Below are 20,362 nucleotides of genomic sequence, written 5' to 3'. Positions count from 1 at the left end.
TCCTTGGACAGATGCTCAAATAAAGGCACGGCAGCAAACAGTGACTTGCCCACACAATCAATGGCAAAGTCTCTGACAAAATCCAGCTCCCAGCCTAGTGCCTTGCCTACTAGTCACACTCTTAAAGTGCATTGCTATAGCACTTCTCGTACCAGCTTGGAAGAGCCCACCTTCCTACATATAGAGGTACTAATGTGGCATAGGGTACCTCTGCCTCCTGTTGTGCTTCTGCTTCATGTGGAGCCCTACCTCCAGCCACTTCCACAAGAAGAGGTGCTGTTCTGTGGACAGGGGTAGGGGACACCATATGATATCTACGCATACAAATTTGGCTTCGCCTTTGGGAGAGGAACAAAGCTGGGGACCTTATTCACAGAACTTCCTGTCATCCCCCCTCATGAGGACAAGGATGCAGGGTGGCCACAGGAGTCCTTGCATAAAGAAAGGTTTGATGCAGCTACATGCAGCCACGCTCTGCGTGGAGCACAGAGATTGTCTAACAGTACAAAATAACCAAAACACAAGGTTCAGGACGGAAAGAGCAAGGAAAGGATTGACTGAAAGGGGAAAGACAAAGACGCTTATCAATTTTGATGCTTCCCAAATAAAAGAAACTACTTCAATTTCTATGTCCACCACCAGGTTGGCAAGAACTTTTATAGCAAACTTGCTTTCCTCTGAAAAATAACAGTCTAACATTACATAGGTGCATGTCAACAGTATGTAGGTGTTCCAGAAATATCCTTTTCCCATGCTCACATCCAGGCGTCCATTAGCTCAGCATGGGAGGACTAATGAAAGCTGAACACAGAGAGTGTGGATGGAGGCACTTCACAGGATCTCTGTTGGCTTCCCATCCATGTAGCCCCTGGCACACTTCACAGTGTTTTCTGCAGAGTTCACCCAGGTCTTGCCGTCATTTTGGTTCAAACTGCACTACAACTCTCATGGAAAATTTTTGGGTGCAGCTCCAGAGGTGCTTTGAACCCAAGTGCTGTGGGGACGGGTAACATTCGAGGATTTGCTGTAATGCAGACCTGAAGCCCGGCACTTCCTGGATGAAATCCTGGGAGTCATCCCATGGCTGCTCCCCACAAATTGCTCTCCACAAATGGATGTTGGGAGAGGGCTGGAGAGGGACCCTCACCCCACGTGCGGGGCCGCTGGGTGCTGGTTTGAGAGAGTTTGGCAGGGCAGGCAGGGTGCGACGGTGATGCACAGCCAACAAGGCTCATTGCAGAGGCCGGTGACGGGTACAGCCCAGTGAGTGCATACTTCTTAGACATGTAAAACATCGTTGTAAGTGATATATGCATATATCAACAAATCCCACCTGGCCTGTACACAGCCATTAGCATCTGGCAGTTTGCTGTGAGCACAGGTGAATAATGGCTTAGGGGCATGTGCTTTGGAGCAAGGTTAAAAGGTGACTCCTGTATGGTGTAAGTGGATTAATATGACTGGACACGATGCCGGCTTCTCCTCTCATTTCTGCCAGTGTAAATCAAGAGTAACTGCACCGAAGTCAATACATGTATTAAATTCATTGGTACACAGGGGCTGAAAAGCACATGATTTTAAAAGAAAGAACATCCCGATTACAAGCTGGAGAACAGAAACAATGAAAAATGTGGCTGCTTTGCATGGCTTCCTGCAGTGCTTTATTATGGCCCTGCTCCTTCCATGCGAGCTCTATCCCAACAGGCACCCTCACAGACCCGCCTGCGAGAAGAGCTCCTACTGTTCTCCTTATTATTGCCACTACAGGGAAACTCCATCTCTGTTCTGTGTAGCAGAGGTCCCCCTGTGCTGACCTTGCTGCAGAGAAACGCTGGCTCCTGGGGAGATGGAAGGAGATTTAGGCAATGCAGCATTAAACATAGACTCAGTGGCTTAAGCCCCAGTGCCTAAAACTGGAGTATTCCACTGGTGCCAACAGAGCTGTTGAATACAGCCTGACATGATGAGCAGGAATATTATGTGTCTGCCTGGCTCTGGCTGGGCGCAGCATGAAGGGCGCAAAGCCCTCACGCTTGTTCCTCTACCGTACAGTCATGGACAGACAGCTCCTGAGCTGGGCAGGGGTTGCCCTGGGGAAGAGGCAGCTTTTCCTCTCTCCAGAATTCCACATTTCAAGGGTTTTATGTGGCGGAGTTAATTTCTCCTTCCGTGCTTTCACGTGCGCTCTTGGGGCTGAGCAGTAATCTTGTCGGTGGGTTTTCCAAACAACTACCTGGCTGCAACTGAAACCAGCTCCTGGCTCTCAGCCTGCATCCTGGGACCCACAGGGGTGCAGACAGTGGGTTAGCTGGTGAAGCTGCTGAGCTCCCCCCCAGCCACCCCCAGGCCCATGGACAGGCTTTGGCAGAGCAACCCGGGGTTCACCAAGTTTGGTACACCGGGTCAGTGGTCAGCAGAGTGCTGAAAGTGTCCTCAAATCCCATCTCTCCATATTTCTGTTAATCTTTGGTGGAAGGAGAGTCCCCTTTTGGGGCTGACGGCTCGGAGAGCCACCTGGGCACCCGGCTGCTCTGGAAATGCTACTGCTCATCACAGCCTCCCTCACTGCAGGACCAGGTGGCTCCTCTGTCACCTCTCCCACATCCCCACTTCAGCGGGGAAGTACTCAATTCTCTCCAGGTCATTTTGACCCACACTATGGCTGTCTGCCTAGCAGGCCAGTGGCTATCAGACACTGGGGTGAACAATCTGGAGCCTGGTGCGTTTTTTTTAACCCCATGTATAACTGTGGCCCTCAGCTATTTCACAGCTCTCCTTCTCCACTGTACCACAGTGCTGCTGGTGATGGAGGTATAAAAGCCCCAAGAGACACTGCCTCTTCCCCCATTCCACTCCCAGCAAGACGGGGAGGAGAGCCAAGGCCAGCATGAGCCCTGACTAGTCCAGGTTGCCCAGCCCATGCTGCCTCCAGGGGGGCTATTAATTGCCCCTCCCAGCAGTGGGAGGGACAGGGAAGAGAAGCCTTCTCTACATCCATGTCTCCTGCCTGGTCCGGGGCAAAAATAATATTTTGCCACTTCCTCAGTGGCTGGGGAGAGCCAGTGGGAATGGTGTCAGGGACATCTGCACTGAAATTATATAGGGAAGGAGATGCTCAATGTGTAACAGCCACTGTAAAACCTGTGGTTGTGGAGTTGCCTTCCACCACATAGAGCCTTGCTGTGCAAAAGTAAATGCAAATGTACATGCAAATTAAAATGCAAATGAAAACACAAATGCCAGGCCTCCTGGGCTGCACTCACTCAGTGCTACAGAAATCCCTTGACCTCTCAGAAATATTCAGGTTGCTGCAAATGTCCTAGTCCAAAGGAAAAAAATATTGCTTTTCATTCTGGGTTCCTGCCTTTGCTCCCCTATGTGTAAGAGTGGCAGATGGATTTCTTTGCACAAAAATGCAATTTCTGTACTGTGTGCACAGCCCACTCCCAGCTTTGGTGTGCAAAGCACACACTTAGGGTCTTCCTGGCAAACAGGAGACTTGTGGATCATAATTGTGGACACTAAAATACCTTTCTCTCAGCTGCCGGCATGTAGCTACCATTAAACTGAACGCATGAGAGACAGTGTGCTCCCCAAACACCCACAGAGGTGTTAATAAAAGAGGAGGAAAAATAATTTAAGTCAGGAGGAAGCCTGCAGGTGAAGCGGAGGTTCAGGGCCATAACTTTGCATCTTTCTTTTTTCCTAAACTAACTTTTATGATGTCCGTAGCAGGGGCCCAGGGCAGCTTTCCGGCCACTGATCGCAGATGGGGGCAGCAGGCATGTCCCAGCTCCACAGGGGCTGCACAGGGCCAGCACCGCATCCCAGCACGCTGGAGTGTGGGTAAGAACGAAGCCCAGGCTTGTTGCGCACCTGGGAGCCTGGTGACTCTCTGGACCATCACCGTCCTCGGGTGCATCTGCCCTGTGCCACAGCCCCTCCAGGCTTCACCTCACACAGTCAAGCACTAAGGCAGGGACCTTGCTGGTGCCCGTAGGTGTTTTAAGCTAGCAGAAATACTCCTGCAAGTAGCAAAGCAAACCCTTTAGCAGTCACAATTCTCATTTAGGTTTACACTCGCTGGTGGAGATGACAGATAAGGATCCAGGCCAAGTGCGCTACAGCTAATAATGTTCCCTTGGATTTACGCTAACGGCACTGACCCAAAACTGCATTGCTGCGAGCGGCTTTCTCCACTCACCTGGTAAGAGGCCCCTCTGGGTGAAGGCAGACCTTTCTGTTTTGCAGGTGATCCTTAAAACAAGCGTCATGCAAGCGGGGAAGCACATGGGTAATGAAGTGCTGGGGCAGTGCCGGGTTAGAGCATACCAGTGACAGCAGTGATTTCATATTCGTGCCAAGATGACCCCAAAGCGTGGGCTGGGGTCCATGTTGTCACTTGGACTCCCACCTCTCGCTGCAGCCAGCGAGCCGAGGCAGTGCACGAGCAGAGGGGCCTGGGGAATGGGGACAGGCAAGACCTGGTTGAGGTGACTGACCCCCAGGACCGCTCTGTGGCAAGTCTGCAAGCAGAGGAGGCTTGGTAGTTGGTGGGGATCCTTCAGTGCCTAATATGGTGTTTGAGTTGGATGAAGGGACCAACTTCCCCACTACCATCACACCTGCTTGAAACTTGGAGGAACTTAATCTCTTTGAGGCTTCTACCCCAGGGACAAGTATGGCTGAGGTGGCCAAAAGTTATGGAAGAAAATTGATAGAAACAGGGGCAACAGGATCGCTCAAGTCTTTTTTCCTTAGGAAAAGAGATAAAAGAAATAAAGACATATAAAATAATCAAAAATTAGCCCTGTCACTGCTGGGGCTCCTCAGTGCAGTGGTTTTCACCCGAAAGCCTCCTCTGCAGCCACCAGAAAAAATATTGCAAATCAGCCCTCTTCCTCCCTCTGGAAAGATCCCACTGGGACCTGAAGTTCTCTGGCATATACAGTACAGCACCAAAAAAGGACAGTTATTTCTTCAGCCCTAATAAATCTGGAGCCCAAGCCGATCAAGCAGCCTACCTGCCTCCATCTGTCTGTTTTCATACGCCTCTGGGCTTTCTGATGCAGTGTTGTACTGCTGGAAAGGCTGGTTGCTGAAGAGATTGTCACACAGGAGGCTGCGACAGAGCTTCTTCAGGAAGCGCAGGACATACCCGATGCTGTTCACTACCAGCAGGCTCAGGAGATGCTGCTTCCCCTCAAAAGAAGCTGAAACTGGAAAGCAAGCAGGAGCAATTCAATACCTGGGGATGCATGGCAGGAAAAAGAATGAGAGCAGGGGAGAAGATTTCACACAAGTATTTGTTTGTATGTTTTAAAATATTTTGCGCAATTACCCCACCTGAAGTGCAAAACAAGCTGGAGGAGAGCTTAAGGAGCTGCGTTTTGTGTGACCCAGATCACCTTCTCCCTGGAGTGCTGAAAGATGCTGTCTAGCATGGCCAGCAGTGCAAGGATTTCTAATATATGCATCCAACTGAAAACTGTATTGTATGATTGGAAGGAGGCAATTATGATACCCTGGTCTAAGGAAGGGGAAAGAAAGTGATCTGCCAATGATGGGCTATTAGGCTGACTTCAGCAATACCCAAGGTTTTAAAAGATAATGGGGAGACAAGAATTAAAAGGACATGGCTACAAATGAATAAAAGGTACCAAGGACATACTGAAGAGAGAGCTACCAGCCTCACCATGGATCTTTATTTACTGATTTAATTGCATTTATAGGCAACAGAAGGTTGGCAGTTGTGTTCTATCCGGAATTCAGTACAGTATGAGAAATCTTTCATTAAACTGGAAATGATTGCATAGGAAAGGTGGGTCAGGAGACGACAACAGGCTCTGCTGGCAGGAGACCCCAAGCACTGGAGGGGAACCAGCAGTGTTCTGTGCTGGCACAAAAAGATTTTGTTGATGGTGTAAGCTAGTACGCATTATCAATGGAGAAGTGAACTGTGAGACTGCACAGAAAGGACTGGCTGATTTTGAGCTCTGCAATAATAAAAATGTGTGGAAAAAACCACTAGAAAATACACGGCAATCCATAATTTTTTGAGGAGGCTCAACATGACCTGATGGGAAGAGAAATGATGGGATAGGCTCACCAGATGCCCATGAGCCACCAAGGTGACACTGCAATGAAAAAGTCAGATACATTTCAGGGAGGTATTGAACAAAGCATTTCCAGGAGAGACAAGGGAGTGTCAATTCCACTATATAAAGTCCTGGTGGAACCAGAGCTGGACTGACAGGTCATCCAGGCTTGAGAGGCGTGAATTCACATTTGATGAGGTGCACAGGCAGGCCACAGTGATGTTCAGGAAACAGAAATTTTCCCAGCTATCACCATCTCTGCTATGTGAGGCTGTGGGAAGATACTTGTGCTTCGTTCACTAATCCAGTGATCTTCCTTACAATGCAGAGAGGATCTGAAAGAAACTGTGTGTTTCAGCCTCGCAGGATGAGGACTGCTCTCTAGAAATACAGCTCAGATTGAACTCAAGGGTGAGAGTAGAGCAATTAAAATTCCTGGGCAAAGCTGTCCAGGAATATATTCAGCCAAGAATCAAAAAGGGCATAGGTCCCAGCCATGAGAGAGGTGGAGGGATCACAACAGACACACCAGGATCAATTGTAGCAGGACTCATTCAGGTGTCAACAGGTTTGCAGGGAGGAATACATCATATGGCTGCCTGACCTCTACCACCTGAAAGGTTTTTTCCAGTCCTACAGCCTCCAGTCACTACTAACAAGCATAAATTGCAATCTTAGGCTTACAATCTTTGGGATAACTTCAGAGATATCCTGCTGCCTGATCTGCTGTAAGAGATCATGCTCCACAGCTGATTGAACATCTGTGAGGCAAGCCATGGGAAGATTGGAAAGCCCATGACAAAATCTGTCTGCACTGCTGCTGGGCTGGGAGTGAGCTGCAATCTCAGAGCCATACCATGACTAGGAGGCCATTCGCCCCTCCTTGGTGATTATAAAAGGTATCAAGTTGGGGACAAGGCTGGCCACGCGCTTCTAGCTCAGGTACCTGAAGCCGAGACAACTCAGAGGAACTGAGACCAATGGGCTTGGCAGGCTTGGTGCACAACGTGACTTTTCTGCAGAAAATCATATATGCAGCACAGAACCAGGCAAAAATGAAGCTCTGCACTAAATTTCTTCCGTCTCATGTTTCTGTGAACAAATCTGGATCATTCTTAGAGTATTTCTGATGTCCCTTAGGGAAGGCACACCTGTGATTAGAGAGAACTAGAGGAGAGGCAGGAAGCAGGATTTATATTCTGCACAGCGGGCCAGAGCCTGGGCTCCCACGCAAGAGGGTCCCGATGGCACAGCTGAGCTGCTGTGGTCCCTGCAAAACTGATGGGACTTGCGGTCCTTGGCTTCATGTTCGGGCCTGACTCATCGGTGGCAGCTCATTGGAGCGCTTTGTTCCCATATTCCCATCCTTGTTTAATTCCCACTGCCTCCCCGTATGCAGAAACAATGTTGTGACACAAAACTCTTGCTGTGATTAAAAGAAAAGTTCATGTTCAGTCTGAGATCCAGGGCAGGGGATTCAGTGTGGGACATGGGAGACTCATCGGGACACAACAAGAAGTGTCACTGTGGGAAGATGAAGAGCTCCTGGGAAGTTCCATCTGATCTCTGATTCTCTCCGATATATTTGTATAGTCCTGCTGTATGAGGAATTGCCACGGGACTTTTGCAATTCCTACAGCTGAGAGCAGACTTGGCTCATGCACTGCAGGAGGAGGACACACCAGCAGCTGAACTCTGTGCAAGTTTTCCTTTAGAGCAACATGTGGCGGCAACATGCGGCATGAAGTGGGTTTGTAACGCTGCTCATCCTTGTACGGCTGCAGGAAAAACTCAGCTGACAGGCCTGGCCTCGGCACTGTTTCAAAGACCGGTAAGTGCAGGACTCTGGAGCTAGCACTGGTCCTCCCCTGAATCACCGCTGCAATGCCCTTTACCGATGTACTTTCATCTGACACCAAGGCAATTCCTGCAGCAGCTTGTTTTACAAAGGTGTAAATGATGTTCAAAGCTGGTTGACAGCCTGCTGATGTGAACGGGACAGCTAGGATAGGCAGGATTGGGGATCAGCGAGTCCAGAGGAGGGCCACGAAGATGATCAGAGGGCTGGAGCACCTCTCCTTTGAAGACAGGCTGAGAGAGTTGGGGTTGTTCAGCCTGGAGAAGAGAAGGCTCCAGGGAGACCTTATAGCGGCCTTCCAGTACCTAAAGGGGGCCTACAGGAAAGATGGGGAGGGAATTTTTATCAGGGAGTGGAGCAATAGGATGAGGGGTAACAGTTTAAAACTGAAAGAGGGGAGATTTAGATTGGATATCAGGAAGAAATTCTTTACTGTGAGGGTGGTGAGACGCTGGCACAGGTTGCCCAGAGAAGCTGTGGATGCCCCATCCCTGGAGGTGTTCAAGGCCAGGCTGGATGGGGCTTTGAGCAGCCTGGTCTAGTGGGAGGTGTCCCTGCCCAGGGCAGGGGGGTTGGAACTAGATGACCTTTAAGGTCCCTTCCAACCCAAACCACTCCATGTTTCTATGATCAGCTGAAGATTTCAAGCACTTCCCAGTTGGCCACAAACCCCTTACAAAAATGCTTTACCTGACACCATCTCGCCTCCGTAGCCCTGCTTGATGAGGGAGAAGACGGCCTTCTGCTGGAGCGCGCAGTCGATGCAGGCCTGAACAGCCTGCTGCAGGGCCGCCGACGGTCTCTCCGGCCCAAAGTGCTCTGGCAGCTGCTGCACTTTTTTTCTGTCGAGGTACGGCCCCAGGTTCGCTTGTTTGTTGACATAAATGCAGACTGTAGGCACAAAATCCCAACAAGCTTATTACAAAGTGGCCCTGAGAGCGTCCTAGCAAATGCTAGCTTTATACATTTCCATTTATTTCTTCCATTCGCTGGTGAATTGCTGCCGTTTGCGATGGCATGGACAGCCTTCCTTATGCTATTCACCCATTGCCGAAGTGAAGTGAGCTGAGTTGGGGCCTTTGCTCAGTGTCAGAGGCAAGAATAAGCTACATGCAACTAAAGATCCTCATGGAAGCCCCCCTGTGTGTGCCTCTTGCAGACTACCTCATCCATGCAGCTGGCAACCAGAAAAAATGCCCAGGGAGAGCAGGGGTGACCTTACATGAATGGGTAAACTCCAGCCTGAGGTGGTTTTGTCTCTTTATTTATTTTCTCTAGATGGTTTTAGACTGGTTCATTGAGAAGCCCTTTGAGAAGCACTGCTCTGAGCTGAGTTTTGGGAGACTTTGGCTCTTTGCTGCTTCTGGCCTTAATGCCGCTGTAATTTCTGGAGGGTTATGGTGCACTGAACTGCACAGTGAGATGGGCAGACGCTGGTCTTTGGGAGCTTCCTGACCTCGTCACGTCCAATCCAGCACGCTGCAAACTGCATCGTCTCGAGGGAAACCCTATGTCACTTTCAATGCTAAACCCCACTTTGGGACCCCGCAGGGGGTCTGTGAGGGATGCCCCAGCCTCTCCCCCAATCCCTGTGTGTCTCTTCTCATACACTGTTGCCTGCAAAGGCAGTTTTTATGCGTGCCATCAGGCCTGCCGGCAATAGCCAAAAAAATCAGCGTGCTCCTCTTGCTAGCATGAACTTATTTTAAGCTTGGCTGAGACTAACTGCATCTTGGAGGAAGCGGAGATAGCGCTAAGGGCGACTAAGAGCCTGAAGTCAGGCTAAAGTGAGACGTATTATAATAGCTGGCTGAGTGTGCTCGAGCTGTCATCTCTCAGACAATATAACATTATCCTCTGACAGAAATCAGATATGTGACAAAAAAACCCCATCAAGCGGAGTGGAGGACACGATGACAGCTGTGTAAAGTTGGAAATAATTTACAGTTTGCATCACCGTAATGAAAATCTAGTGCAACTGTCACAGCGCACTCTGCTACGCCATCTCTCATTGAGCAGCAGAAGGGGCTCCAGCAGTATATCCTGGGTAAACAGGAGGATAATAGCAATCATACTTATCATTATGTAGCACTTTACACCTTCCAAGTGCCAAACAAACAAAGGGATAACACACTGAAAGACAGCAGCATCATGCAGGAATTGCAGGGGGCTGTCAGGGTGCAGCTTTCCTGGTGTGCCACTGTGCCAAACCTCGCCGAATCTGCAGGACGTGGCTTCTGCCGTGACAAGCCACTGGTTTTGCCTGAGTCTCAGCTGCAGGAAGGACTCCACAGGCTGCAGGCAGCGTGCTGGGTCCCTCGCTGGGGAGCCGGGGCCCCTATGATCCTTTTAGTGCAGATAGGGAAGCAAAAGTTGGCTTAAGCCTGTCTCCACCTCCTGCAAACCCTGCTCCGGTGGGAGCCTCCACACACCGTTGGGAAGGTGCTGGGAGAGCAAGCACCAGCGACACAGGGATGAGCAGCTGGAGGTGCAGGGACCCACATCCACAGAGCCCAAAATGATGCCCACGGAGCCTCTGCAGCCACCCTAGTGATCTGGTGGGGCTGGTGGACGGTGCCTCCCTGTCCCCCTCCGAAAGCAGCACCGGACACGGCTCTCAGGACAGCGCCACAAAACACCACTCGACTGATATTTGCCAAGCGCTTTGCAGTCTTTGCATGTGAAGGGACAAATGAGAATAAAATATATTATTATCGTCATCATCGCTACGTTTAGCATCATTCTGCTACCAGAGCAGATGGAAAACTTCTCCTCTGTGCATCCCAGCTAAGAAATAATGGGATTTATGTGTTGTGTTTAGATTCTAATGTTATCTAATCCATTTCTCTGCTGAAACCTCTGGGTAAATCAACTGTCTTGTTGATTTTCTTCTCATTTACATCAGTTTAAAAGCATTGACCTATGTTACTTCTGGTAATATAAGCAAAAAAAAAGGACAAGGCTGTGTTTTCCCTGACTACAGTCAGAAATTACCAGGTCTGCTGCTGTGGGGTAAGGTATTGGGGTTTATGTGCTGGTAACCCTGTGTACAGTCAGACCATGGCTTCTCCATCCTTCTCCCCGTGGCTGTACCAGATGCTTCATGTTCACATCGGGGTTTAGTCTGGTCATTGCAACACATTTGATGGGGTAAGTATAAAATAGTTAGCATTAATGGGATGTTGATGTCCGCATTTCAAGAGGAATGGATCTGACATCTCCACTGAACTTGACACATGGCAGTCAAAATATAGTCTCGCAGGACATCTCTGTTCTTTGTCACTGGTCACCAGTGTAATCTACAAACACCCCATTTTCATGAGCTCCGCCTGTTCTGGACCTTGAGCACTTGAGGCTGGGTACCTGTGAGAGCCTGTGGGGTGGCCGAGTTGGGTATTGTAGCTGCGTCCTGGGGGATTGAACTAATATCCGGCTCTGGTGTGCTTCTCGGCGGAGAGATCGCTAAGGGAGTCATCAGGACACGAGATTTCAGCTGCAAAAAATAACCAGTTGAGTAATGAAAGTATACACAAGATATTCCATTTTTTTTTCTGGGTATGTCACTCCCCATGAACTCCCACCCATTAGCAATCCGCTATTGCATCGCTTTCTTCAGGCCAGAAGCATCCGTTCTGCTCCCGGGAGGATACTGGAGCTTGATGCCTGACTGATTTGCAGCAGACAGCAATGCCTTAAGTTACAGGATGAAAATATTATGCCACCCACTGGGTAGTTATTTACACCTAAGCAAATTGGGTTTAACACTCTAACAAATCAGCGCAATGGTATTTTACGACACATTTCATGTAGGTGTAAACAATTCTCTGCAACTCAGAAACACGGGATCTTTAACTACACCATAATTTAGGGCCAAATTCTGCCCTTGGGTACAGGAGTGTAAATCTTGTCTAAACCCAGTGGCACCAAGAGGCTACTTTGGGCTGACACCCATGTAAATAAGCTCAGACTGTGGCCCGTAGTGTGTTATTACCAGGTAGTAAATACAAACTGCTGCACTGTTGCACCCAGTAATCTTCGTGACCTGCAACCTGACTTGGAGAAGTGAAACGCAGTGGGAATTTACAGCGCAATATCACTATGCCTTTACACTGCTGATACCTGGCAACGTCTCACCAGTCAAGTGATGATCAGATCCTCATAATTACAAAGGGCTGACGTGATGGATGTGACCTGAAGGGACCACTCTCCCTTTTCCTTTTACTACAAAGGGAAGCAGGGGGAAAGCAGAGAGCCAAGCACACAGCTGGCTGGTTTATATATTTACATATACTGCACTGAGCTCTTCTTCTGGCAGGTGATTTTTTTGTTGTTGTTGATTTTCAGTGGCCAAAGGTAAAAAAGGCTATAAGTGACAAGTGTAAGAATGAAAAGGAATTTTTAGCCCTGTTAAATTTGCAGAGTAATTCTTCTCTCAGAGCTTACACCCAAGCTGTAAATAATGTACAAAGTATATTTTAGGTAGTAATGAAGCCAGACCACTACCTAGAAACCAAACAGTGAGCAAGTCCTGGTGGAGAGTAGAAGTCATTTTGGATAGAGAGTCATGTTGTCCATGATTATGATTACAACTATCTAAAATAATGATCACTGTTTCAATGCTAACTGTGAAAAAAGAAAGCTGCGAAAGGGAGAGGGAAAGCTGTGTTGAACTGTTTTTGTAGGGTTGTCTTGCTTTCAGACTGACATCAGGAAAGACCAGCAGCAAGTGCTGTCAGTTTGTTTTCCAAGCAATTAAAAATAAATGGGAGAAAAACAGTGTTTCCAAAATCAAGGTTCCCACCCAGTTTGGGGTTTATCCCATATGAGAAGGTGAGAAGCAGCGTGATTTGTTATTTTGAACGTATAGCAACATGTTGATGACTCACTTTTCTATGGTGAAGCGCGCTGGCAATGTGAAACTTCAGGTAGCCCCTGTGCTAGGCTTCTGGGCTTGCTTTTGATCATATGCATATATGCATATATAATAAATGCATATATACATATGTGTTTGTACATAGTATATACATAGATATAAAAATACATACATTTATATAGAGACATACATATATACTTGTATATATATTAACATACACATATATATATAAATATATATATATGCACTCGCACATGCATACACCTATATAGATACTATTTTGGAGACAGCAGACCTAATAACTTCTGTTTGACTTGCATGTTGGCTCCTTAATGTCCTTACTAGTTCACAGCCCTGTTGCCCCAAACACAGGTGCACAAGTGCCAGCCCCTCACCTCCATCCCTTGAGCCTCGTGCACCGTCTGAGAGTGCGTTGCCCTAACAATCAACATCCAGTGGAGGTGGAGATGGGACATTGCCCAGTAGAACCTCTTTCTCTGCCTGTTCCCTGGCTCTTGGAGGCCCAGGCAGGCTTATGTTCAAGAGCAAATAAACAGAGGGCAAGACTTGTGTAAACTCTCTGGCTTGGAAGCCCCGTCTTGGCAGTTTGTTGTTTTAGCAAAGAGTTTACTGCAAACTTAATTGCAACAGCATGTGCTCTACAGCCTCTGGATACAGATATATGCCATTTTATTAGGGGTAGCAACGAATGTGCCTTCATTAGATCAAAATAAAACAATGCCTGATTAGAGGAGACAATACAGTAGCAAACACGGCTTAAATGCCTCTGGACACTGAAACCCTGAGTAGCCCCTGCATATCAGTAAGCGTAGATCTCCAAGTATTTAATTTAAAGATGTCTTTTCTTGGACTGATTCTTCTCTATCAAAACGCCAACCCAATCGACCAGATGACTGACTCAGAGCTTGGCAGTAGAGAGCACATATGCATAAAAGTGAAAAAAAAATGGTGAAGAAGAGAAGAGAGAGAGAAAGAGAGAAAAGGAGACAGAGCAAATCTGTCAGAGCACTTTGGGAAATCCCCATGGTAAGGCATTTGAATCAGCTTTTGAGTATCAAATGGCATAAGTTTTAATATACACAGCATGAGATATAAAAGGCTTTAAAACAAGATGTACAACCAACCCCATGCTCTTATGGACCTTCTACCATGGAAAAGAGATCAGAGAAAGCCAATCAGAGATTTAGGGAAGAAAATAAGTGCATCTACTTTGCCAAAGTCACAGTGCATTAGGTGCAGAGAGAATGCGGGCTTTCATGCCACTGATGACTGCTGCAGGCTTGTCTGAGCATACAGCGGCTGCGGAGGACCCGGTTGAGTCCTCGAGTTTCTGTTACAATCTGCACACCCCTTTCGAGCAATCAGGACTCATCTAGCTCGTATTTCTGTCATTCCACACCAAAAATAAGTGAAAGAGAGGGAAGAACATTTCCCAGATATTTTTTTTTCTTCTGAATAAGTTCTCTGCCAACCTGTGCAATAAAATATACAGGAAAGAAACAATATGAACCGAGATACAAACTTTCCCTGTACTTTTCTTAAACCACTTAGAACACAGGTCCTCATCTTTATGGCCCCTAGTTCCCCTGTACTGGTTGTCCCCTGCCCTGCTAGAAAAGGCTGAGGTTCACCCCATCCCCACGGGCCTGTGTTCTTCCAGCCAGGAGGGCAGAGTCACCTCCTGGACATGAAAGCCTTTGCTGCTGGAAAGAAAACCACCTCCAGCCCCTGCAGATGTGCATGCAGATGTGCACCAAGGTGAGTGCCTGGTCCTGCAGTGTGGTCTTCCAATGGTTGGGCAGAAAGGTGTCATTAAACCTGCACCAGGGAAGCACAGAGCTTCAGAGCACACACTTTGGGGTCCTTGGCATTACCCCTCTGTGCATTTGGCTGCAGGTGAGGAGGCTCAGCACAAGGCAAGTCAGGGTTCAGCTCAGTCAGTGGAGCAGAGAGGCGTCAGCACTGTGCTGGCAAAGGCAAAACACAGTCCAAGGCCTTTCCCACCTTTTCTTTTTGTGTCATGCAATACCTTTCTTCCGCACAGCAAAGGATGCAGGGGAGTCTGCACGCAGCCTCCTACATCCCCTGAGCGTTTTGCAGTGAATGAGGCGGGTGACCTTAAGAGAAGCGTATGCAACCTTGGAATCCAAGGCTGTATCACAAGGCAGGTGAATAATCAGGGCACTTGAAGGTTGTCTGTGCAATCTCAGTTCCAGTGTGTCCGAATCCTGACTGCTTATTTGTCACCATTAATAGTGACTTCTAAGGCAGCAGGGGAACCTATGCCCTGTAATGGAAACTGTCGCTCCAGACGCCGTCCTCCACAGGGTGACTCTTGCTGCCCACCCCGCCTGGCAGGAGCTTGCAAGGTCCCAGCCAACTGCTCGCCCAGGGCTGGGGCCACCTCCCCAGGCAGGAGCTGCTGCGGTGGCACTGGGGGGACAAACTGCCCTTGGGCTGCTCGTATGGGGCCATCGTTTTGTTGCCTTCTGGAAGGGATGCGGTGGTCTTTGCTGCAGTGCTGCCCGCACACGTGTCACTCCGACATCCTCTAACACCACAAATCCCCCTACAATGCCAACACAGCCTTCCCTTGAATGGGCTTTCTAGGTAGCTCTTTGGGGCTGCCCCTCACTTTAAAACTGGAGAAATAAACCCCAACCATCTACTAACCCCCCCCTGGCTGCCAGGATAGAATTTTTCCTAGAGATTTAGACAGTCAGAAAGAATATTGCGTTTGGGGAAAATGCAGCTTTTTACAGCAAATAGCTCCACATCAGGTACAAAACTGTTTTTGGAAAAACAGCTGATGAAATTTTATAACCAAAGCTGTGAAAAAATAAACAGGATAGTGAGGAAAAGGACTTTGCTTGGTGGTGAAGCGCGATGAAATATCATTTTAGGAAAACGCAGATATTTGCTTTAATATCAATGAAAGCAGGCAATGGATCATCTGGCTATAAAGAGCATGTGATTAAAAATGTCTGTTATTCACATCTCGGTCAAAATAAATTTAAATGTAGGCTGTAAATTCCTAGTTTGCTAAAAATTCAGAAGTATCTTTCCATCTGTTCTGTAATAATTCAGCTATCTGGTTGCTATAAAGAATTTGGTCGCCTGCCATTTGGGCAGGGAGTCGTTTTTTAAAATGCGTTTAAGTCTCATGGTATCTGAAAGTCATACAATTAGCGAGCTAATTAAATCAAGCTAGAGTTCCCCATCAAAAAAAATGTAATCTGTGACTCACGCTGGGGAAGTGTTTTCGATGGAGAGGGGTTCACTTCAGCTGCGCGCAAAGCGTACAGAGGCGCCTCACAGAAAACATCGCTTCGGTGTGCGAATCCTATAGTGCAAATAAACGGCGCGAGGCCAGATGCCATGGACGCTACAGCTCATGAGCGCCAGAAACTTAAGCCATTGGTTATAAAAGGATGTTTTTTTACCTGCTGTCACTCGCTGAGAAATAACATCATCCCAGATTCACTGCCCAAGGAGGGATGCCATCATCTCCCTGCTGAGTCCCTGGGGACGGGGAGGAGGCACGTGTGGCACCCAGCAGGGGGAAAAGCTTCCCTTTGGAAGAGGAGGGGGCAACAGCAATCAACCGCCCAGCCACCTAGGTCCAAAGCGCTGTGTTACTGCAGCATTGTGCAGCCCACACAACACTGTGGGACACAAGTTATTTTCAAACGACGCAAATTGAAATAACTGTAAACTTTAAACAAATAGATTCCCTCTTTTTTTCACCAGCTCAGGTAGAAGAGAAACCAGCTCCTTTCACTTTTTTTGCATTGCTCTGCCCAACGCTTGCACAACTTTGCCTCTGTTCCCATGTTTCACCTGAAATTCTAGGAGAAAATGTATTAAACCCAGCAGGAGGTGGAGAAGGGCTGTGAAAAAACACGTTATCTACCTTGTACCCGGGTTTTCTCCCTCTCTTCTTCGGGATCTTCACGACTGGCAGAGCACCGGCTGGGGCTGAGTAGAGGTTGTGAACGGCCACTTTGATGGGTGCCGGCTGGAGCGGGGGCCGCCCTCGCTTCCTCCCCACCATTCGGGGGGACTGCATCTCCCCGGAGCCCAGGCTGGCAGGCAGGCACGCCTGGTGGCTCATCTGTCCCGGGGCTGCTGATCAACCATAAGGGAGAGAAAAAAAAAAGAAAAGAGCTTTTTATTTATTTTTCAAGTTTAGGTTTTTCATCCAAAGGCAGTTTTCTCATACTGTCATTTTCATTGTTACCATCAATCATCAAGCAGCAAGAAAGATGCCACAGATGTGCACTCCTGGGTGGGATTCACCTGACCACAGCTGGCTCAGCTTCTCCAAAGCAGGACAAAACCCTTGCCATGCCCGTTTCTTTCTGCTGACCGTGGATACAGGACAGGGAGCTGGCTCAGGTGGTGAGGTCTCTATCGCAGGTGAATCCCACAACAGCCACCTTAACCCTGCATCCTGCAGAGAAGTGTGATGAAGGCATGAGCTTGCACCCATCAGTCAGTGCCTGCTTTCAGAGGGAGTTTGGAGTAGATGAGGTCCCTGCCAACCTGATTTTTTCTTGCATTCTGTGGTTCTGCAAATCCTCCCTCACCTCGGAAGTGCTACCGATACCAAAATGGACTTCCCTCTTCCCTCCGCAGGACTCCTGAGCGGGGAGGCAGAACTGGACCACAAGGCTGCCAGCACAAGGTAGCCGCGTTAGAGGAGAATTGCCAAACATTTACTCTCTGCAATTTAATAGCATCTGTTACCACGCATGTTAGTAGTGGGCTTTTGGATGTACTCCATCAAAAGCCGTTATTTTGCCACAACTCCATACAGCTGATGAAGTTGAGCAGGGGTAATGGAGTGGAATCTGGTCCATTTTCCTCTGTCCAGGTTTTAATAAAGAAAACAAATATACAACCATACCCGGAGTGCCAAGGGAATATACAGCATTCTTCATAGCTTCTGGCAAGGGTCAGATGCTAACGAAGGTCAATTAAGAAAAACCCCAACTGCAGAAATATGTTTTCAAATGTTGGTTTGTCCAGGCATCTGCTTTCCTGCGCGTGGGCAGAATACTAGTCCCAGTCCTGCCTGAATATAGTGCTAGACATAAGGGTCTAAGCAATTCCCATGCTTTTATGATAAGCCTTGCGATGGCTGACGCTTTCAATTTCATGCTCCCTCAGGCCAGTGATAAGGGAAGACTCCCAGCTCTCTGTTTTTACAGAGCAGACTCATAGCCCTCTCAGCTACAGAGAAAAGCCTAAAGATGTGGTCCATGAGCATCCTCTAAGCTCAAAAACCATAAAGCAAGTAAAGGTTTGGTTTTTTACTACAAACAACTATGAATTTTTACAAAATCTACAAATGGTAAAGTCTACAAATTGCTCACCACACTTCAAATCTCACAATTTCAGAAGGCAGTGTGATCGGACTGATCAGAGCTGACATTGCTGGAAAATGAAATCAGGGTTGCTCACCCACACGGTGGGAAGGGCACCACTTGATAGGGGCCTCTGGTGACAAGTGTCTGCAGCTGGGGGTTTCTCTGCTTCAAAGGCAAACATATTTTGCCTCGTTAAAACTTTGTAAGCATGACTGACTAACAAGCAACTCACTTCTCTGGCTTATCCGGTCAATAATTTACACAGTCTGCTGTAGGATCAGAAAAAATAGACAGCTCCCAGTCCTACCCTCCAGTAAATGCATTTATTTGCAATATATTAAAAACTGAGGTTTCTTAATAACACCAGGGGCATCTGCTCAGTTCAGGCAGATCCATTACATATGGCAGGACTTATAGATTGACTATAAAATTTCCAGTCTTCATCATCAGCTGCCTAAAACTCTCATGCAAACACTGAATGTCTAACATTAGATCAGAGCAAACCTGCAGTACCTAATTTACAATATTGTCCAGGGCCGCTGTGGTTGCACTCTCCAGGCATGCTCAGCCAGCTCAGGAACCACCTGAAGGCCCGCCACCGTGCTCTGATTTTTCCCAAATGAAAGTCTCGTGTGACTGCAGAGAGTCATACTTTCAGGGTTAAAAGCACAAGGCTTACCACAGCAGGAGTCAAATGGAAAAGCACTGTCTATCCTGAGCATCACCACTTTCCTTCTGGCTTCAGCAGTGTGCATTTTCCTCCCTGGAGTGCTTTCTGAGGGACACCCTTGGTGCCTCTTCCACCTCCCAAAACAAAATGTCCCCAGGATGTTAAAGTTAGCGGCTGGCTGCGGGCAGGGAGTTCAGCAGGGAAGGGAAATGCAAGGATTACATTGGATTTGGCGCAAAAACCCGCTATGAAAGACTACTGCTTCCGGCTTTGCATTTCGGTCTGCTTTAAACAAAGCCTGGCAATGCGAACAGACAAGCCCAGCCCAGGTTTGCTCCCTGCCTGGGGAAGAGCAGCGGTTCCTACAGTGGTGGCCACTGGTGGCCATGAAGCTGTGAGGTACGGTCCTGCATCGAACACCACACTGTGTCGCCTTTATTGTATTCTCCTTCAATGGTAAAGGTAGGTGGTGGCACCTCAGAAACTGAGAATTAACAGCTCCCGAAGCAAAAGAGCTGCTGACCTAAAGCACTTCTTTGACTGAGATGCTGCTTTCTTTTGCAGCTGGTAAGGTATGAAACACGTGGTGGTCAGGAAACACACTAAATATTATCAATCACAATTTTTTTTTTTGTCCTCTATCTCTGCTTTTGGGACTTGTGGCACTGTGCTTTGGCAAAACCTCTTAAAACTCCTTGCCACATGCGCAGACACATGGGACCCAACCGGACTGTGCACCAAATGATTTCAGTGTAGTGTATTTGAATTGATACAGCAAAGACAAGAAGCCAACTGCAGTGTACAAGCTGTTGCTATTACACTTAATTACAAGCCCAACGATGACTTGATTCTCCTGTCTTGTATGCTAAGGGAAATGGAGAGTGCCTTTGGTGGCATTTACTGCGTTACGCTGCTGCAGATCCTGGAAGGCAAGTGTGCTCCCCAGCAGCAGCGGAAAACAGCAGAGAAGCAAAAAATGCCTCTGTCTGACAGTGGGGAGTGACAGCACGACCTCCTCTTACAGCCAGGAGAAAGCTCTTGGGTAGGCTGGAAAAACAGGCAGTCAAATTGCGGGTCGGCCAGAGGGACACAAGGACTTGTCTGATTGCCCCCCAACGAAGTCAGGGTTTTGCCTTGGAAGGACTTTCCGACCGCTGCCACAGCCTGGGCTTGACCCACGGCTCAGGGGCTGGAAAGCTGGGTGGCTTCAAGGCAAGTTAAGAGAACTTGATGCAATTTAAGGGCAAATTCAAGGAAGCAAATTGCAGGCTACTAGCAAAGGCGCCGCCTCAGTTCAGGAAATCACTGTAGTACAACTAGCCCGGGAGTATTTTGGGAGGGAAATCGGTATGTGTTTGCCCTGTCCTTGTACTTTTCCTAAGGCACTGGCTTTGGACAGCTGGGGATGCTGCAGCTTCAGTCTGACCTGGGTCTATCACTTTCCCATTCTTAGTTTAAAAATAACAGCAG

The 20,362-nt window shown here is 48.1% G+C and overlaps 1 protein-coding gene across 1 annotated transcript in view; it reads right to left on the bottom strand.

Moving 5' to 3' along the window:
• The window catches only part of SCML4 (Scm polycomb group protein like 4), a 43,280-nt gene extending 26,361 nt beyond the window's left edge, over positions 1–16,919 (bottom strand). Inside the window, exons 1-4 of the mRNA XM_054196454.1 lie at positions 16,764–16,919; positions 11,320–11,449; positions 8,647–8,847; positions 5,025–5,219 (exon numbers count right to left, since the gene is read on the bottom strand). Coding sequence (XP_054052429.1) covers positions 5,025–5,219; positions 8,647–8,847; positions 11,320–11,449; positions 16,764–16,919 — 682 coding nt within the window. The remainder of the gene's footprint in view (positions 1–5,024; positions 5,220–8,646; positions 8,848–11,319; positions 11,450–16,763) is intronic.
• Positions 16,920–20,362: the final 3,443 nt, after the last annotated feature.

Source organism: Rissa tridactyla, chromosome 3 (assembly GCF_028500815.1).
Source record: "Rissa tridactyla isolate bRisTri1 chromosome 3, bRisTri1.patW.cur.20221130, whole genome shotgun sequence".
Taxonomy (NCBI): Eukaryota; Metazoa; Chordata; class Aves; order Charadriiformes; family Laridae; genus Rissa; species Rissa tridactyla.
The sequence above is the reverse complement of the archived record's forward strand: the minus strand, read 5'-3'. Positions and strand labels throughout refer to the sequence as shown.